This window comes from Aphidius gifuensis, linkage group LG3, assembly GCF_014905175.1.
Source record: "Aphidius gifuensis isolate YNYX2018 linkage group LG3, ASM1490517v1, whole genome shotgun sequence".
Lineage (NCBI taxonomy): Eukaryota > Metazoa > Arthropoda > Insecta > Hymenoptera > Braconidae > Aphidius > Aphidius gifuensis.
The window spans coordinates 6782263-6801178 of NC_057790.1; the positions used below are offsets into that span (position 1 = coordinate 6782263).

The window sequence follows — 18916 nt, forward strand, 5'->3', positions numbered from 1 at the left end:
AACATATGTGTATATATATAATTTTTATTAATATGTATATAATATAGGCATTTGTAATTGTTTGTTTTATTTAAATATTAATACAACATTGGGATTTTAATAAAAGCTATATAATCTTTCTTTTTATTTGTTTAATGTTTTTTTTTTCTTTCCTCTTTTTTTAGTGAAAAAGTAACACGTGAGGGCAATATAAAACAGCATGGTTAATTATTCCATTAAATATAATTATAATAATATTTATAAAGAAGAAATAAAATAATAATTTAATAATAAACAAAACAAAAAAAAAATGCAAAGTCCATCTAAACACTGATGTCTATCGTAGCCATAAACAATAAATCCCATTAAAAAAAAAAATAGTAATTGTTATAATAATTATACATTTATATATTTCTTTTTTTTTTTTTTCTTTTTTAAATATTTTTTTCATTAATATATGGTTAAACAATAATAATAATAATAATATAAATCATGAACATACGTGCCCGAATGCAATCTTGCTTTGTCTCTATAATTTATCAATATAAATTTTATCAATTATTAATAATGATATACAACAATAAAATAATTTGTGTTTTCTTTTTTTTTTTTTCATTCGTATTTTTTTTTTTTTTTTTTTATATCAAATAACATATGAAATAATATTTTATTTAGTCAATTGACTGTCCTACATTCGTCGACCATTGATTTCGAGAGCCATTGTAAATTAAAATTAAAAAAAAAAAAAAATTAACAAATTTATTTAAATAAATGATAATATTTTCATTATTTTTTTCTATTAATAATAATATATATTTTTTTAATATTATAAACAATAATAAAAAGAAAATATAATTTTTTTTCTTATTTTTTTTTTTGGTAAATTTATTGAAAAATGCTTTGATTTTTTTAAAACTATTCTTATATATTGTTTATTAAATTTTTAACTAATATTTATTTTTGATCGACAATCCAATCTTTTTTTTTTATATTTCATTAATTTTTTATCTTGTACTATCATAAGGCTTTCGATGAATAATATTACTATTCAATGTCTATCAATTCGACCCTGTATCAATTTTACGAAAAAAAACAAAATCATTAAATAATTATAATAATAATAATATACAAATTAAAATATTCGATTGCGCTATTTGCGATTAAAGCCTGGATTATTTTATTTTATTTTTAATTTTTTTGTTTTATCACAGGCTTTGTACAGTCAAGTTTTGGACACTTCGAGGTTTTTTTTTTTTTCTATAATTTTTATTTTTTAATTAAGACATAATTTCATTGGCAATAATATTATTATTATTTTATATGATCCTCGAATTGTCCAATATAATATAAAGCCCAAAATTGTAATAAAAATTTCTGAGTATATCACGATTTATGGTTTTTTTTTCATCTTTTTTCGATTCTTTTTTTGATTTTTCGATTACAATATAAGTATATATAATATATATTTTTTTTCATATTTTTTTCCCATTTGTTTTTTAGTTTTTTTTTCATTAGTTTTTTTTTTCATATTTACATATTGTAGAGCGTATACAAATATAATATTTACATGTATGTACCATGCCGGTATTGGTTAGAGATTAAATAAATATATTGAGCCAGTCCCATATTTTCCCTATCAATTGACAAAATTGTCTTACAAAAAGAAAAAAAAATACTAAATAAATAAAAACAAAAATGAAACTTGAAAATACATAGCTTTTCTTTTTTTTTTAAATAATTAAATGTTATGAAAAAATTATTAGAAAAACAAAAAAATAATAACAAAACAAAAAAAAAAAATTATTTTTATAAAATGCAAAAATTCATCCAAGACCACCACAGGTACAATTGTTTCAAAAAAAAAAAAAATTGAAAATAATAAATTTTCAAAGTTAATTTTTGTTTTCAGTTATTAATAATTTTTCTTTGTTTTTTTTTCATTAATATATAATTGATAAATTATCGAAAATTAAATTATGCCTACGCCATAACTCGTTAAAATCAACAATTCGACTTAAAATTATAATGAAAATTAGTAGGACAGTATGATGATTTGAATATAAATATTTTTAAACATGCAAAAAGTAAAGAAAAATTAAAAATATATATTCCGTCTATTTTAATTAATCATGACATTATTATTTTTAACTCTCAAGGCAGCCTAACGAAATTGTCATATTGTTAACTTTCGAAATAAAGAAAGGATAAAAGAAAAACAACAAACAATTGTTAAATATATGTTGCTATTTTTCTTTTAAATTATTGTATTCTTTTGTTTGAATTAAAACGACAACAATTGCGTGCGTGGACATAATTTGTAAATTCGAATTTCCTATTAACAAACTATTTTTCATTTTAATTTTTTTTCTCTTCAATTGCTCAAATTGAAAATAAAAATAATAATAATAATCAACACTAATGATATTAACTATAAGCCATACATAAAAATCAATACTGCACACTAAAAGTTAACTTTTTTTTTTGTTGAAAATTTGTTAATTATAAATTTTTTTTTTCAATTAAAAATTCATCTATGAATTTTATAAATAATCGTCGTTTTTTTTTTTTTTGATTTCCTTAAATATATATGACTAAAAACACGAAAAAAAAAAAAACAAATAATAAACAAAAACTATAAATTTGCGAAAGGCCGCTGACACCTTCATTATCACCATTCCAATAATATTTATAATTTTTTTTTTTTTTCTTTAGTAAATACAGTCCGTTATAGCAAGCAATTTTGCATTCGGAATTTTATCTATTTAATTTACGACATTTAACTACTTTGATTATTAAAATCATTCGTGAAATATTTTTTCATTTATTTGTTACATTTAATTGCAAATTAATATTTATTCATTTTGCATTGTGTAACAATCGTAAGCCATTATCGAATTATTATTTGTTAAAAGCGGTCAGTTTTTTTTTTGTATAAATATTAATTGATCCCAAATTTTGTTCCTCAAGTCTATGAATTATTATTTTAATTATATTCAAATGTTTTTTAAAAATCTTTTAAAGCTTTTGTTTGAATTTTGTTTTTTATGTTAATAATTGATTAGGAACATTTGTTAAATTAAACTTGATTGTAGTAAAAAATAATTTGTATTAATAAATATACCAATTGATAAATTTAATTTAGACTTTTAGTGTTGTTTTTGGGGACCAATGATGAAAACGTGTGGGTCCAGTTGGATAAGATGATGGATGAATCCACTTATTACCTCGATGGCCCATGAATGGTGGTGGTGATGGACCACCGAGAAAATGTGGTGGCATAACATTGTACCAGGGTTGATTCATTGGATGTGGACCAAAGCCCATATTGAATGAATGATTAAACCACGAACGATTTCTAGCAATATGGGGTCTTGGACTATTTAAGTTGCGACGCCTACCTGCAACATTATTGTTGTTTTGTTGTTGTTGTTGTTGTTGTTGTGATGATGTTGATGATGAAGATGATGATAACGATTGTTGTTGATTATTTTGATTTGATAAGCTCAATGGTTTTGGCTTAACTTGTTGCTCCATAATATTACTTGAAGGATTCTTCTAAAATAAAAGTAAAACAATAATAATTAAAACAATTTAATAAACCTGAATTAATGATGATTGATCATTAGAAATTATTTGAAATAAAGATGCTAGTGATCAACCAACATAATTATTGTTAATTCAACTGGCAATGATAAATCTTCATATTTAACACCAGCAGCAATTGCAGCACTTGCCAATGTTTCATCTCTTCTACTGTGTCCATTAACACGTATACAACGATAACCTTGTCCTTTATGTGGTTTATCAGGAAACCAATGATTTTTAAAACGTTCTGTTAATAATTCAATTAAACGTTTACGAAAACAATCCAATTGATCTGTACTAAATTTTTCGTTTTTTTCGATAAGCTGAACTAAAAAAATTACAGCTGCTGTTATTTCGTTGCGCATTATTATTTTTTTTTTATAATTTTTACAATTTTTTTTTTATATATATTAATAATTCTTTGGATTATTATTATTATTTCTGTTGTTTCCTTATCAATTCATCAGCAAAAATTTTTTTAATTTTTCAAATTCTTCTAATGTATATCCTGTAAAGATAAAAATAAAAACAAATTATTTATCAATAATATTTTAATCAATTTTATGACATTGAAAATATTGTTTATAAAAATAGTAGGTATTTTTAAACTGTCTCTCTCTCTCTCTTGAATTGACAAAGTATAAAAAAAAAAAAATGTACTTTTTATAATTTTAAAAATTAACTTTCTCCATTTGAATTTTTTTTTCATACAATAATTTTTTTCAATTAAATTTACTATTGATTTTTTTTTTCGTTTATCATTTTATAATAATTATTAACATCAAACAACTCCACATGTGCATAAACAGTGATTTAAACATGAGCTAATAAATTTTTTAAATAATTAAATAAAAGAAAAAAAAAATATACGAAAAATGTTTTTTTTTTTTTTAAATAACAATAAAATTCCATTTGAATATTATTTATACACATTAACACCACAATTAATTGATTATCCATCATACCACATCAATAATAATTATTCATATTATTTTTAACATTTTATATAAACCCAAAAAAAAAAAAAATCAAAAACAATTAAACAATCATTCTGAAATCTGTAAATATAAAACTAAAAAAAAAAACTATTCATCAATAATATTTTAATCAATTTAACGACATTGAAAAAATGTTTATAAAAATAGTATTTTAAAACTGACTTATGACCAATTTATAATTGCACAATTTAGTAAAAAACACAACGTCAAGAAATTCAAAAAAAAAGAAAAAAAAAAATGTTTTTTTTTAATAATAAAAAACACAATAAATAATATGTTATTTTTATAAATAAAAAATGAGGTTATGAAATTTAATCGTACAAAGGTTAGTTGAAAATATAAAAAAACAACAGTTTCTGGTGATTGTATTTTCTCCAATTGAACAACAATTGGAGCAAGCAAAAAAAGGAATGTTTTTTTAAAAAAAAAAGAAAATTAAATATTCATAAATCGTATATCAAACATACAACGTTTTTTTTTTTTTTTTGCAACTGGATATATCAATGCACTTTTTAAAACATCAGCAACAATAGAACAAACAAGTTATATATATATTTTTAAATTATTTTTCTGCCAGCTCATTCTTGTGTGTCGTACCAGTATGTACGTGCTTGTACGCGTTGTTCCTGAAATATACTTCGTTTATAACATCACAGAGTTGTCGTGAAAACGAGCTCTACTCTCCAAGTAAAAAGAATAAAAAAAAAACAATTTATATAAAAAAAAAATCAAGAGGAAAAGAGTATATAATAAAAAAAAGGAAAAAAAAAATCCCACACACACTGATAGACCCCACACTAAAGTATGTTACCTTCTCTTGCTCCAAAAAGCCAATTAATTTGCGTTACAATTAATTTTACTATAGAAATTATCTAAAATTTAACATCACAATCACACCACAATACACAATTTAATAATCAACAGTTTATTATTAATATTAAATAAACAATCAAATGGAATCTTACGCATCGTCTGTGTTTTCCTTGTCTCTTTTTTTTTTTTTTTTTTTTTTTATTTATTTTTGCTGACGAAACTACGCCGCTTCTGCCATCAACTCTTGACTGAACTCACGTCTCACTCTCTTTAAAACCCAACGGTATAGTGCGATTCAACACGTGTTACGTCGAATGTATTAAAGCCAATGAAAAGTATAGCTGTATTTTCATTGGTCTTCCAAGAATTGGTGAGTCATTAGTAACAAACATCAACTGACATCTATTTTGTAAATCAAGTAGCTTTGAGTATTTTTCTCTTTCTTTAATTACTGTCTCTCTCTCTCTCGTTTAGTGCAAAATAAAAAATATTATTATTTTTTTTATACATTGCAAATGTACAATATTAGATACACTTGTGCAGGACATGTTAAAAATTTTATGATGGCCGCTATGTTAAAGGTTAGTTGTTGTTATTAATATAAACAAAAATATTATTTTTGTTAGTAAAAAATTAAAATCAATAAGTATAATTATTAGTAACAACAAACAAGTTGATAAATAAATAAAAGAATATGTTTTTTTAAATGTATATAATGTTTGGCTTTTTTTTTTTTTTGTTTTTTTAATTGTTGTTGATGATTGTTGTTGTTGTAGAAATGTTAAAATTTCTAAATAGAAAAAATAATATTATTATTTCGATTAATTTTATATAGATAAATTTATGTTTATCATAATTTTGATGATTTATTTTTTATAATAGGATAGAGGACAGTTTCCATTTGAGGACAAATGGCCAGCAATGCGTCCAATAATATTAAAGTTGTTAAAACAAGAAACAGTTACACAAGGTGAATGGCAAGATTTATTTTATGCTGTACATTTAGTATGTATGTGGGATGAAATTGGTGCACCAAAATTACGTGATGCATTAAAACAAGATATTATGAATTTTATACAACAAGCACAACAACGTGTATTACAACATCATGAAGAACAAGCATTATTAAAATCATATATTGCTGAATGGAGAAAATTTTTTACACAATGTAATTATTTACCAACACCATTTCGTCAATTAGAATCTTCATTAGCTGGTAAAACAAATATAAATGCACAAAAACGTAATCAATCTGATGAAAGTATTATCAGAAAATTAATGTTAGATAGTTGGAATCAAAGTATATTTAATGATATTAAAAAACGTTTACAAGATTCAGCAATGAGACTAGTTAGAGCTGAAAGAAATGGTGAAGCATTTGATTCACAACTTGTTATTGGTGTTAGAGAATCATATGTTAATTTATGCTCAAATCCAGCTGATAAATTACAAATATATAGAGAAAATTTTGAAGCAGCATATATTGAAGCAACTGAAGAATTTTATTGGATTAAAGCACCAGAATATTTACAATTACATGGTGTTGAAGATTATATGAAATATGCTGATATTAAATTACGTGAAGAAGAATTACGAGCTAAAAAATATTTAGAACCAAATAGTACAAGTGTACAATTATTAATTGATTGTTGTGTTAAAGTATTAGTTGCAACATTTAAAGTACCAATACTTGCTGAATGTTCAAGAATGATAAATAGTCATCAAACAGAAAGTAAATATTTATTTTAAATATATTTTAATAATTTATAATGATTTTTTATTGTTTTTTTTTATATTTTAGAACTTCGATTAATGTTAAAATTAATGGATCGTATTAGTGATGGTGTTGGACCAATGTTAATTGATCTTGAAAAACATATATCAAGTGCTGGTCTTGCTGATATGATGGCTGCAATTGATGTTATAACACAAGATTCTGAAAAATATGTTGAAAGATTATTAGATTTATTTCGTCAATTTTCAACACTTGTTAAACAAGCATTTGATGATGATCCACGTTTTTTAACAGCACGTGATAAAGCATATAAACTTGTTGTTAATGATGCAACAGTATTTAGACTTGAATTACCATCAAGACAAGGATCTGGTGGACCAACAACAACAATTGGTAATACAAAAACAACAGTACCAACATCAACACTAGCACCAACACCAAATAGTAATAATAATACAAATACAAATGGACAACCAGAATCAAAATGTCCAGAATTATTAGCAAATTATTGTGATATGTTACTTAGAAAAACTCCACTTAGTAAAAAATTAACATCAGATGAAATTGAAAGTAAATTACGTGATGTATTATTAGTATTAAAATACGTACAAAATAAAGATGTATTTATGCGTTATCATAAAGCACATTTAACACGTAGATTAATATTAGATACATCAGCTGATTCAGAAAAAGAAGAAAATATGGTTGAATGGTTACGTGAAGTTGGTATGCCAGCAGATTATGTTAATAAATTAGCAAGAATGTTTCAAGATATTAAAGTATCACAAGATCTTAATCAACAATTTAAAGAACAATGTCGTGAAACAATTGCTGATAGTATTAATATTAAAATATTAAATGCTGGTGCATGGGCACGTGGTAGTGAAAGAGTTACTGTTAGTTTACCATTACAACTAGAAGATTATATACCAGAAGTTGAAGAATTTTATAAAAAAAAACATAGTGGTAGAAAATTACAATGGTATCATCATATGTCAAATGGTACAATAACATTTACAAATCAAGTTGGTAGATTTGATGTTGATGTTACAACATTTCAAATGGCTGTTCTATTTGCATGGAATCAACGTCCATTTGAAAAAATATCATATGAAAATTTACGTCTTGCAACTGAGCTACCAGATCCAGAATTACGTAGAACATTATGGTCACTTTGTGCATTTCCAAAATTAAGAAAACAATTAATACTTGTTGAACCACCAGCAAATAGTCCAAAAGATTTTGCTCATGATACACGTTGTTGGGTTAATCAAGATTTTGCTATTGTTAAAAATGGTAAAACACAAAAACGTGGTAGACTTAATTTAATTGGAAGATTACAATTATCAACTGAGAGAAGTAAAGAAGAGGATAATCAGTGTATTGTACAGCTAAGAATTTTAAGAGTTCAGGTAATTAATTTATATCATTTTTTGACTTATATTATTATTTATTAATTAATTTCTATTTGTTTATTTCAGGAGGCCATAATAAAAATATTAAAAATGCGAAAAAAAATTAACAATGCACAATTACAAACTGAATTAGTTGATATATTAAAAAATATGTTTTTACCAAGTAAAAAAATGATTAAAGAACAAATTGAATGGTTGATTGAACATAAATACATTCGTCGACATGATGATGATATCAATACATTTGTCTACATGGCGTAACAAAAAGAAATTTATCAATTCAAATTATTATTTTTATTTTTTTTTTTTCAATCTATCAAGCAGTTATATTTATATATTTTTGTAATAATTATTCATAACAATGGTTGTATTTAATTATGAATTTAATTTTTTTATTTCAAAAAAGAAACAATTTTTGTTTTTTATTTTTTAAACTGAAATAATAATTTAATATTAAATTATTGGTTTTTTTTATTTTTCTTTTTTTTAAATATAAACTAGTAGCAAATGTAATTAATATTTTGAAAATAAATAAATAATTATTTTGTGAATTTAAGTAGAAATTAAATAACATTTGTTAATTAAATTAATTTTTTTTAACAATAGATTATTTCGATTTTTAAAAAATGTAAGAAGCCTGAATAAAATAATAATAAAAATTTTTGGGATATGTTTTTTTTTTTAAATCATATTTTCATAAATAATTTTATTTATTTATATTTTTTTTTCAATAATTTAACATGTATAATTATTTAATTTTATTTAATTTTTAAATCTTATTATTAATATTAATTTTAGCACCTAGGCCGGTGTCTGAGCATTCAAACAAATTCCTATTAATTTTATTCATCATTTTTAAGTACTTTATCAATCTTCTCCTTTTTTTTTTTGTATTTAATTAATTTTTTTTTCGTTGAACTGTTGAATTTATATACGTAAAATACTAATTTGAAATTTATTGAATTTTATTTTTCATAAATACAATAATTTTTTAGCTTTGTTTGATTTTTTTTTTGTCTCAATTTACTGTATCAGACTATTTATATACACACTCGTCAAAGCACACATTAAATTTTCATTCACACCATTTTTTTAACTCAAAAGATAAAGTTTTTGTTATTTTTAAGATGTACCTGACATTTATTTTTATTTAAATAAGTATTTATATTGATCACACTTGAAGTTTTAAATTTATCTTTGGTTCACATCGACCATTGAGATTTTTTTTTTCCTATTTTAGCCTGAGAAAATGGCTCAAGTTTTCTTCGTTGGAGTTAATAAATTTGCAAGGTACAATCAACATTGACAATTGTAAATTTGAGATCAAAGAATAACATTGAAATTTTTTTATTTTATATCTATAGAACAACGTAAACTTGAACATGAATATTTTTTTTTTCGTTATTTTTAAATGAGATATTTTTGAAATTTTAAGTATTTTATTTATTTTCTCTTGCATGAATCATCAGACTTATTCAATGTCACAAATTGTTGCTTAAATATTTTTAAATATATTTAGATTTTTAAGTAAAATATCAATTTTAATTTTCTTTCTTTTCAATTTAATCAAGCCATAGTAATTTTTATACTCAAACAATCCACAACAAATGATTAACTAATTAAAATTTTCAACTTTATAATCCAAAATTTACGAAGAAAAAATAAGAGCTTTGACAACAACAATTATTATTGATAAAGACATTGTAATATTATAATATAAATATTTTAAAAGAACAAGTACAGAGTAGCCAAATTAATTTATATCATTTATTATTATTATTTATTTTATGATTTTTTTAAAATATATCATTTCAATAAATTTTTTTTAAATAATTTTAATTTGTGCAATGCTCTTATCACAATTTTCTTTATCAACATGAGTATTTAATTACAATCTTAAATTGTAATTTGATATATATTTTATATAATTGGCTGATTAATTGGCCTAATTTAATAAAATTTATTATTTTCTCTTCAAATTTTCATTTGGATGGATTTAGATTCTGATATCATTGCCATTAAACTTTGTTTGACAATAAAAATAATAATAATAATAATATAAATTAATAAATAAATAATATTAAATGATTGTTTTTTTTAATGATTAGGACAACGTGTGTGTGGAATTATTGGTTTTGCTGATGGAATATTTGGATTTTCACAAACATGAACAATAATACCTGGTTGACCAGATCCACCTGCATGTAATTCATGGCTTTCACCTTAAAAAATTAACATAAATAACATTATTATTAGCTAATATATTTATTGTAAATAAATTTAATTATTTTGTAAATGTTAATAAACCTGGTGATAGATTAGCAATTGCTGCTAGAAGATCATGATTAACAAGTGGTTCACCCTCTTCTCGAGGTTCCCATCCAACTGGTGGTGATGCTGGAGGTGATATTAAAAATTGTTTTGTCAATGCTGGTGGTTGAAGATGACGATCTTCAACATCTAAAGTTAATAATAATAATATTAATATATATTTTTAAAATGAAAATGATGGTTTTTTTTTAGATTTTACCAATTGGTGTTACAGGCTGAGCAAAATAACAATTAATATCTGTGTCACCAAAATGTAATTGATGTAATTGTATTCGTGCACGTGCTGCTGAACTTGGTGTATTAAAATTAACTCTCATTCTTTTGAATGATTTAAAATACTGGAAGGTTGCTTCTTTACCAAATGCCCTGAATAATCCTTCAATTTCAGCCTGTAAATTATTTAATTAATTAACAGTGTATAATTTTAATTTTGTTTCGATAAAAAGCTACCTTTACGTCGTCATCAATAAATACTCGTGGATCAACATTTGTAACAATAACAGATGTTGGTAAATCTTCATCATGAACAAGATCATCAAGTGTTCTTGCACTTGGATCTGGTCTATCTTTTTCATAATCTATATCATCATCTTGATAATTTTTATGTAAACTTGGCAATCCATCAACTTCATTTATAATCATATTTTCAATTTCCTCCTCGTCATCAACAATACAACAATTTTTTTCATCCATTATTATTATTAAATAATATTTCTATATAAATTAACTGAAATAAATGTAAAATTATTTTTTATCTTTTACAAAATTAATATGATAAAAAATTATAAAAAATTTATTCAAGGACATTGTTAAACACTGCTTTTAATTTCAGTTAAAATTAAACATTTTTATTGTAATCATGGGACCAAGTAATTATTAAAATTAGAATTTTTTTTTTTTTTTTGAATATTGTTGGCAAACAATGTGACGTATAATGTATATGTAAACAAATCAGATAAAGATATGGAAGTGTGTCAGGACACTGACGAAAAATAGAGTAACATGTATCTTTTTCGTTTTGTTAAAAATAATATTATAAAATTTTAATTTAAAAAAATAAATAAAAATAATAATTACCCTGTTATTTTTTAGGTTATGATGACAGCAATATTATTATTAAACAATAAATTTATTTTGATTATAAATAAATATTATTACGTCTAGATTTTTGATTGTGTGTGTAATGTGTATTACAACAAATGTCACCTGGGAATAACTCACAAAATATAATCCATTATTATTATTGTTTGATAATATAATTTAAAACAATAACAAGACAAAATTATTTTCATTTTTTAAATAAATTTATGCATTATTTATCACTTTAATTAACAACACAATATTATTATTACTAATTTTATTTGATAAACTGCCGACTAGTGTTGAGACACAAAAACAAAAATAGACAATAATAATAAATATAAATAAATTAGAATAAAATGAAAAGCGCGCGCAATCGGCCATTTTGAAAATGCACAATTTAAATATATTAAAATTTTATTATTTCGATTATTATATTTACTTATCTTTTATATTTTTATTTAACAGTTTTTCAATTGTTTAAATATTAACAAAAAAAAAATGACAATAAATCCACAATTTAATTATAAAAATTTATAAAAATTCATAAACATTTTATTTTATTTTATTTATCGTAAAAAAAATTAATTCAAATTTAAATTAATATATTAATTTAATGAATTTATTAAACAATAATTTTCTTAATAAATTGATTATATTTATTCATTATTAATTATACCATATACAAACAAATAAAAAAATTTAATTGATAAAGTTTTAATGCATTTGTAAAGTGGCGCTGTTTTGCCGCGCTTTTTTTTTTTACGGTGTATTATATTTATTATTATTTTTTTAATTTTCTATGTTTAGAAAGCATGTGTAGAGATAAATAACATAAAGATCAATTGGTTCATCGATTGTGATGACCAGTGGACCTATTACTATCAGCAAAGCAACTCTCTGCTCTGCTCTGCTCTCAGATAATGAAATATTCTCTCACAAAGTTATTTATTTTTTTTTAATAATCAAGGAAAATGATAAATATTATTGTAACACAGTGTCATAAACGGATTATTCAATGATTTATTTGTATGTCTAAAATATATATCATTAATTAAAATAAAAATATAATATTAATTATTAAAATTAACAATAAATAAATTATTATTTGTCAGTTATTTTACAAAATTTTTCATTCGAAATTTTTTTACTTATTCAAACAACAAATTTTATTTACACTTAATAATTAATTCAATATTACTTATTAATTATTAAAATTATTATTATTGATATTAATTACGTGTATATCTATCAATGAAATTATTATTATTATTTTTATTATATTTATAAATTCATTTGACATTTTTATTTTCGTGATAATCACGTTTGAATTTTGAGTAACATACGTGATTTTTTAAAGTTTGTTTTTCGACAAAACAAATAAATTAAATTGACAAAAAAAAAAAAATTTACATTACAAATAAATTAAATATTAAAAAAATTTACATTACTAAGTTTAAGTCATTAATAAAGCGACATTGACTAAGCGGCTTGAAACATGATAAAGAATTAAAAATAAAAAAAAAAAAAAAGTTTAATATCAAATATGATTTACGAAAAATAAAACGTCATAATTGTACACGCGCGGTTTTTTTTTTTCCTGTTAAATTTATATTTATTACAATATTCAGTAAATAGATAAAATTAAAAAAAAAAGTATAAAAAGCAATGTAGAAGAATAAAAGCTTTATATTAAAAAAAAAAAAAAAAAAAAAAACAGTGAGATGATGTGTAGTGATAAATTGAAGAATTTAAAAATGATATTGTGGATTGTTCATTTGATATTATGCATTTTATGCACTTACGTGATTGGTGCACCAGTTGATGATGTTGATGGTATATGTATGACTGAAACATGCAAAAATATTGGTAATTAAATTATTATTTTAAATTAATATTAATACATAATAATCATATTTTAAAAAAATAATAAAAATTGTTTGTAAAGAAGAAAAGTATCTAGACTACTTTCCCATTGTTTATATTAAATTAAATAAATTTATTTTTAAATTTTTTTAGGCTCAGTGATTGCTGATAATATCAATGATAAAAAAAATCCATGTGATGGATTTTTTGAGTACGCATGTGGTGGATGGGTTGATAAAAATCCAGTTCCAAAATTTTCTGGTGAATGGAGTAGATTTGCACAAGTACAAAATGAAACAATTAATTTATTACGAGGTATTTTTATAAAAATATTAACAATTTTTTAATAATAAAATTACTAAATTATAATAATTTCATTTTTGTGATTTTAATATTTAGAAATATTGGAAAATCGATTAGACAATGACACTGAATCAATTAGAAAAGCTCAAAATATGTACAAATTATGTATGGATACTGGTAAGAACAAAAGAAAAAATATATTTAGTTGTTTAATTTATAATTTATTGTTGTTTTTTAATTTTTTTTATAGATCGTATTGAGCAACGAGGAATTGATCCTTTATTATGGATCCTTAGAAACAATGATAATTGGCCAATTATTATGAATGAATGGAATAAAACTGATATATCATGGATTGATATTCACGAAAAGTATATTCAACTTGCTGGTCATTCATCAATTTTTACAGTTGATGTAAAAAAAGATCCTCATAATTCAGAATCACGAATACTCAGTGTATAAATAAATTTATTTTTTTTATCTATAATAGACACTTAATTTTTTGTTAATTTAATTAACAAATAATATAAAAATTATTTTAAAAAACAAGTCATATAAATCGTGGATTAGAAATGGATCAATATGGCCAACTAAATTATTTTTTTTTACATTTTTTAGTTCTCTTTTGGGTTGATTGATAAAATAGTTAAATGTTAAATCATGCTGGGTATATTTTATGTATCAATTTTAAGCTGGTGTTAATTTTTTTATGGTGGTGTTGTCATCACTACCATCATTCTTTTATCATGATGAATTAGCATCAGCTAAACATTGGTACATGAAATATAATTGATTAAATTTTTTGTCATCTTTTAATAAAGAGGTTGACCTTCCAAAAAAAAAATAGTCAATAGACTTGGGTCATAATAGAAATAAAAAGACAGAGAAATGAAATAAAATAAATTAGAAAAAAATTTACTACTCGATGAGTTGTATTTAAATTACAACAGTTAGCTTTAACAGGATGATAAAAAATAATTAAAAACTATGTTAAAAAGTAATGCTTAAAAGTCATTTGATTGTTATTAAAATTTATTCAATTAATATTTGTTTTTAGACAAGAATTTTCAATGTAAACCAGAATGATGATGACTTGTTTTTTAGAATTCTAGATTTATTATTTATTGATAAAATTAATAAACAAACAAATTGTTAGTAAAAAAAAAAAGTAGCTATATTATATGACTCTCCTGATTTTTAATATTCAAGTTAATAAATTTTTTTTTAATTTAATTTCAAGATGACAATGACTGATCCACCACTTATCATCAGTTCATTGAGAGAAAAAAATTTAGTATCATCAAGAAGACGAGCAGTGTCTTCATACTTACATTCAACTGTAATTGAATTACAAAAAATGATAAATTCAACACGTAGTGCCTTATCAACAATAGTATCAATCATGAACATGATGGCATTTGAAAATAGTATACTATTGGTAAGTTTAATATTGATAATAAAAAATCATAATATTAATTTGTTTTTTTCTTCTTTTTTATAACAAGGTATCACTACGTAAAAATAGTGAAAATTTAAAAATAATGACAGTTAAAAATATCCAAAAAAATTGGAATGAATTAATTGATAATCATCCACATTTAGCTGTTGATTGGATCAGTGTTTTTAATTTACGAACAGCTGATTCAAATATTATTGTTAATGAAAATAATAGAGTATCAATTTATCCACCAACATTGATCAATGATTTAGTTGAAGTTTTAAAAAATAATTCATTAGAAACAACTGGTAATATTTATAATATTAATTTATATAAATTAAATATAGCTATATCAATTATTATTTATTACAGTTAATTATATTCACTGGACATTTGTCAAAAGATATATGAAACATACAAATGCCAAAATGTATTCAATAGCAAATGATTTTAAAAAAGAATTATATAGTTTTACTGAAAGTCCACCAAGGTATGTTGATAATATAAATATTCGTAAATAAATAAAATACTGGAAAGTTGCTTCTTTACCAAATGCCCTGAATAATCCTTCAATTTTAGCCTGTAAATTATTTAATTAATTAACAGTGTATAATTTTAATTTTGTTTCGATAAAAAGCTACCTTTACGTCGTCATCAATAAATACTCGTGGATCAACATTTGTAACAATAACAGATGTTGGTAAATCTTCATCATGAACAAGATCATCAAGTGTTCTTGCACTTGGATCTGGTCTATCTTTTTCATAATCTATATCATCATCTTGATAATTTTTATGTAAACTTGGCAATCCATCAACTTCATTTATAATCATATTTTCAATTTCCTCCTCGTCATCAACAATACAACAATTTTTTTCATCCATTATTATTATTAAATAATATTTCTATATAAATTAACTGAAATAAATGTAAAATTATTTTTTATCTTTTACAAAATTAATATGATAAAAAATTATAAAAAATTTATTCAAGGACATTGTTAAACACTGCTTTTAATTTCAGTTAAAATTAAACATTTTTATTGTAATCATGGGACCAAGTAATTATTAAAATTAGAATTTTTTTTTTTTTTTTTGAATATTGTTGGCAAACAATGTGACGTATAATGTATATGTAAACAAATCAGATAAAGATATGGAAGTGTGTCAGGACACTGACGAAAAATAGAGTAACATATATCATATTTTCAATTTCCTCCTCGTCAATACAACAATTTTTTTCATCCATTATTATCAAATAATATGTATATAAATTTGAATAAATAATTAATTAAAGTTATAATTAATTTTACAGATGGAGATTTTGTGTATTTCAAAATCGTTTTCAACATATCATTAGCGCTGAATTTTTAAATAGATATGTTGATAAAAATATACGTTATAAAGCTAAAAATTTAGCTGAAAAAATAATTATAAAATTAATTAATAAAATTGGTATATCATTTAATTCAGTTAATGGAAGAGTTGGACAGGATCCAACAGATGTTTTGCACAATATGAAATACAACATTGGATATCCAGATTGGTATTTAAATTTAACACATGTTAATACAGTTGATGAAAAGGTAAATATTTATTTAAAAATACAAACAATTACATTAGTCTTTTAATAATAATTATTATTTTTCTAATTAGTTTAATCTTCAGTTTGATTATTTCGAAAGTTATTTGGCATATAATAAATATCAAATGAAAAGAACTTTTGGATTACTGAGTGATACAACTGATGGAAATATTTATTTATCAGAGTATGTAAAAATTAAATTTACAAATTAAAATATATATCTTGAATTTATAAAATTTGTTTTTCTTATTTTTAGATGGTCATCTGAATCAATATTAAATGCAAATGCATATTATGATATTCATCAAAATCTCATGAGTAATATTTTTATTATAAAATATTTTATTATTTATCAAATTATTTATTTGTTTATTCATTTTTAGTCTTGCCAGTTGGATTATTACGTTTCCCGTTTTTTCATATTGATTTACCACCGTAAGTATTTTTTTTAAATTACCATTTAGTTGAAATATATTTTTGTTTTTAAATTATTTAAAATATTTTTTTTCAGAGTTTTTGTATACAGCCAAGTTGGTGTTATATTGGCACATGAAATGAGCCATGCATTTACAAGTAGAAGTAAGTTTAAAATATAAAATTTGATTGGTCATTTTTGTATAATAAAATATTGATAAATATTTTAGATAGTAAAGAACAATTTTTCATTGATGATTCACAATGTTTCTATAAGCAATATGAAAAATATGAAATTATAAAAAATTCAATAAACGAGCCAATTTATATCAATGAAAATGAGACACTTGATGAAAATGTTGCTGATAATTTAGGTCTTGATTTGAGCTATGATCTTTATAAACAAATGAAAAAAGAAGGAAAAATTAAAGAATTAAAAATACCTGGATTACAAGATTTTACTGATGATCAGTTATTTTTTTTAGGATTTGCAAATGTATGTACAAAATGATTATTTAAAAATAAATTTATAATATTAATTAAATTATTATTACAGACATTTTGTGGTGATGAGACGAGGAAACATTTACTAAATCCATTAGCAAAAACAGATCATCCACCTTACAAATGGCGAGTTAATGGTGCAATAAGTAATACCAAAGGTTTTTCTAAAGCATTTAGTTGTCCTCCTGATGCTCCAATGAATCCTGTTAATAAATGCTCAATTTGGAGATAATTTTAATTAATCAAGTTTCATTTTATTTAAAAAAAGCTGTTAATAACAAAACGATGTAAGTGACATAAATTAAAAGCAAAAGGGCGCGTAATTTAAATATTTACATCTTTTCGATTTTATTAATTTTTTTTTCGAGTAAATAAGGCTTTTTTCTTTTTATTGTTTTAATTTTAAAAAATTTCTTAACGTTATTAACGCGGTTTTGACTTTATTAGCTATTTATTTTTTAATAATAAATAAATGATTGCATAAATAAAGTACTAACAAAAATATTTGTAACGTTTTTGGAAAGAAAAAATAATTTTTTTAAACAACAATTTTTTATTTACAAAAGAAAAATTTTTAATAAGATACAAATGCTAAAGATACGCCTTTTTTATTTTATTTTATATAACTTACTTCTTTTTTATAGTTAAAAAAAACATTTTTTTTTTAAATCGTAGAGACGATGACAATTTTAATGCCAAAATAAGTATTAAATTTAAAAAAAATAAATAAATAAAAACAAATTATTTTTTAAATATATAATTGTTAATAATAATTCAATAAAAACATATTATAAAAAAACGTATTTTTATTTGATGATATTGAATGAATGATTTCTAATTATTTTTATAAATAATTTCAATAAATTTATAT

General features: G+C 22.1%; 4 protein-coding genes across 4 annotated transcripts; 2 read left to right on the forward strand and 2 right to left on the reverse strand.

Annotated features, from left to right (window-relative positions):
- Positions 1–1215: 1215 nt before the first annotated feature.
- LOC122851760 (protein BTG3-like) lies at positions 1216–3984 on the reverse strand. The gene is made up of 2 exons (XM_044151201.1): positions 3639–3984; positions 1216–3534 (listed from the first exon to the last, which is right to left on the reverse strand). Exons 1-2 carry the CDS (start codon positions 3927–3929, stop codon positions 3118–3120), a joined length of 708 nt encoding a protein of 235 aa, XP_044007136.1. The 5' UTR covers positions 3930–3984; the 3' UTR covers positions 1216–3117.
- A 1871-nt stretch (positions 3985–5855) lies between these two features.
- Positions 5856–9184, forward strand: LOC122851765 (cullin-5). Its single transcript, XM_044151221.1, has 4 exons — positions 5856–5956; positions 6258–7107; positions 7177–8522; positions 8592–9184. The coding sequence occupies exons 1-4, from the start codon at positions 5891–5893 to the stop codon at positions 8784–8786; spliced, it is 2457 nt and encodes an 818-aa protein (XP_044007156.1). The 5' UTR covers positions 5856–5890; the 3' UTR covers positions 8787–9184.
- Positions 9185–9925: 741 nt separating this feature from the next.
- Positions 9926–12285, reverse strand: LOC122851776 (protein sarah). Its single transcript, XM_044151235.1, has 5 exons — positions 11934–12285; positions 11307–11583; positions 11056–11245; positions 10833–10985; positions 9926–10747 (listed from the first exon to the last, which is right to left on the reverse strand). Exons 2-5 carry the CDS (start codon positions 11547–11549, stop codon positions 10623–10625), a joined length of 711 nt encoding a protein of 236 aa, XP_044007170.1. The 5' UTR covers positions 11550–11583; positions 11934–12285; the 3' UTR covers positions 9926–10622.
- A 1239-nt stretch (positions 12286–13524) lies between these two features.
- On the forward strand, positions 13525–18300 carry LOC122851766 (membrane metallo-endopeptidase-like 1). Its single transcript, XM_044151222.1, has 14 exons — positions 13525–13805; positions 13956–14117; positions 14202–14282; positions 14356–14561; positions 15346–15543; positions 15611–15851; positions 15916–16033; positions 16858–17128; positions 17199–17311; positions 17384–17445; positions 17511–17562; positions 17639–17706; positions 17772–18037; positions 18098–18300. Exons 1-14 carry the CDS (start codon positions 13661–13663, stop codon positions 18275–18277), a joined length of 2163 nt encoding a protein of 720 aa, XP_044007157.1. The 5' UTR covers positions 13525–13660; the 3' UTR covers positions 18278–18300.
- The last annotated feature ends 616 nt before the right edge of the window (positions 18301–18916 follow it).

Excerpts from the sequence above, each read along its gene's own strand:
- LOC122851760 (XM_044151201.1), bottom strand. The coding sequence starts at position 3,929 with ATGCGCAACGAAATAACAGCAGCTGTAATTTTTTTAGTTCAGCTTATC. Across the intron at positions 3,535-3,638 it reads AATTAACAATAATTATGTTG|AAGAATCCTTCAAGTAATAT; the intron begins GTTGATCACTAG and ends CTTTTATTTTAG.
- LOC122851765 (XM_044151221.1), top strand. The coding sequence starts at position 5,891 with ATGTACAATATTAGATACACTTGTGCAGGACATGTTAAAAATTTTATG. Across the intron at positions 5,957-6,257 it reads TGATGGCCGCTATGTTAAAG|GATAGAGGACAGTTTCCATT; the intron begins GTTAGTTGTTGT and ends TTTTTATAATAG. Across the intron at positions 8,523-8,591 it reads TAAGAATTTTAAGAGTTCAG|GAGGCCATAATAAAAATATT; the intron begins GTAATTAATTTA and ends TGTTTATTTCAG.
- LOC122851776 (XM_044151235.1), bottom strand. The coding sequence starts at position 11,549 with ATGGATGAAAAAAATTGTTGTATTGTTGATGACGAGGAGGAAATTGAA. Across the intron at positions 11,246-11,306 it reads TTATTGATGACGACGTAAAG|GCTGAAATTGAAGGATTATT; the intron begins GTAGCTTTTTAT and ends AATAATTTACAG. Across the intron at positions 10,748-10,832 it reads AATTGCTAATCTATCACCAG|GTGAAAGCCATGAATTACAT; the intron begins GTTTATTAACAT and ends TAATTTTTTAAG.
- LOC122851766 (XM_044151222.1), top strand. The coding sequence starts at position 13,661 with ATGATGTGTAGTGATAAATTGAAGAATTTAAAAATGATATTGTGGATT. Across the intron at positions 15,852-15,915 it reads TAATTCATTAGAAACAACTG|TTAATTATATTCACTGGACA; the intron begins GTAATATTTATA and ends TATTTATTACAG. Across the intron at positions 18,038-18,097 it reads TTTTTTTAGGATTTGCAAAT|ACATTTTGTGGTGATGAGAC; the intron begins GTATGTACAAAA and ends TTATTATTACAG.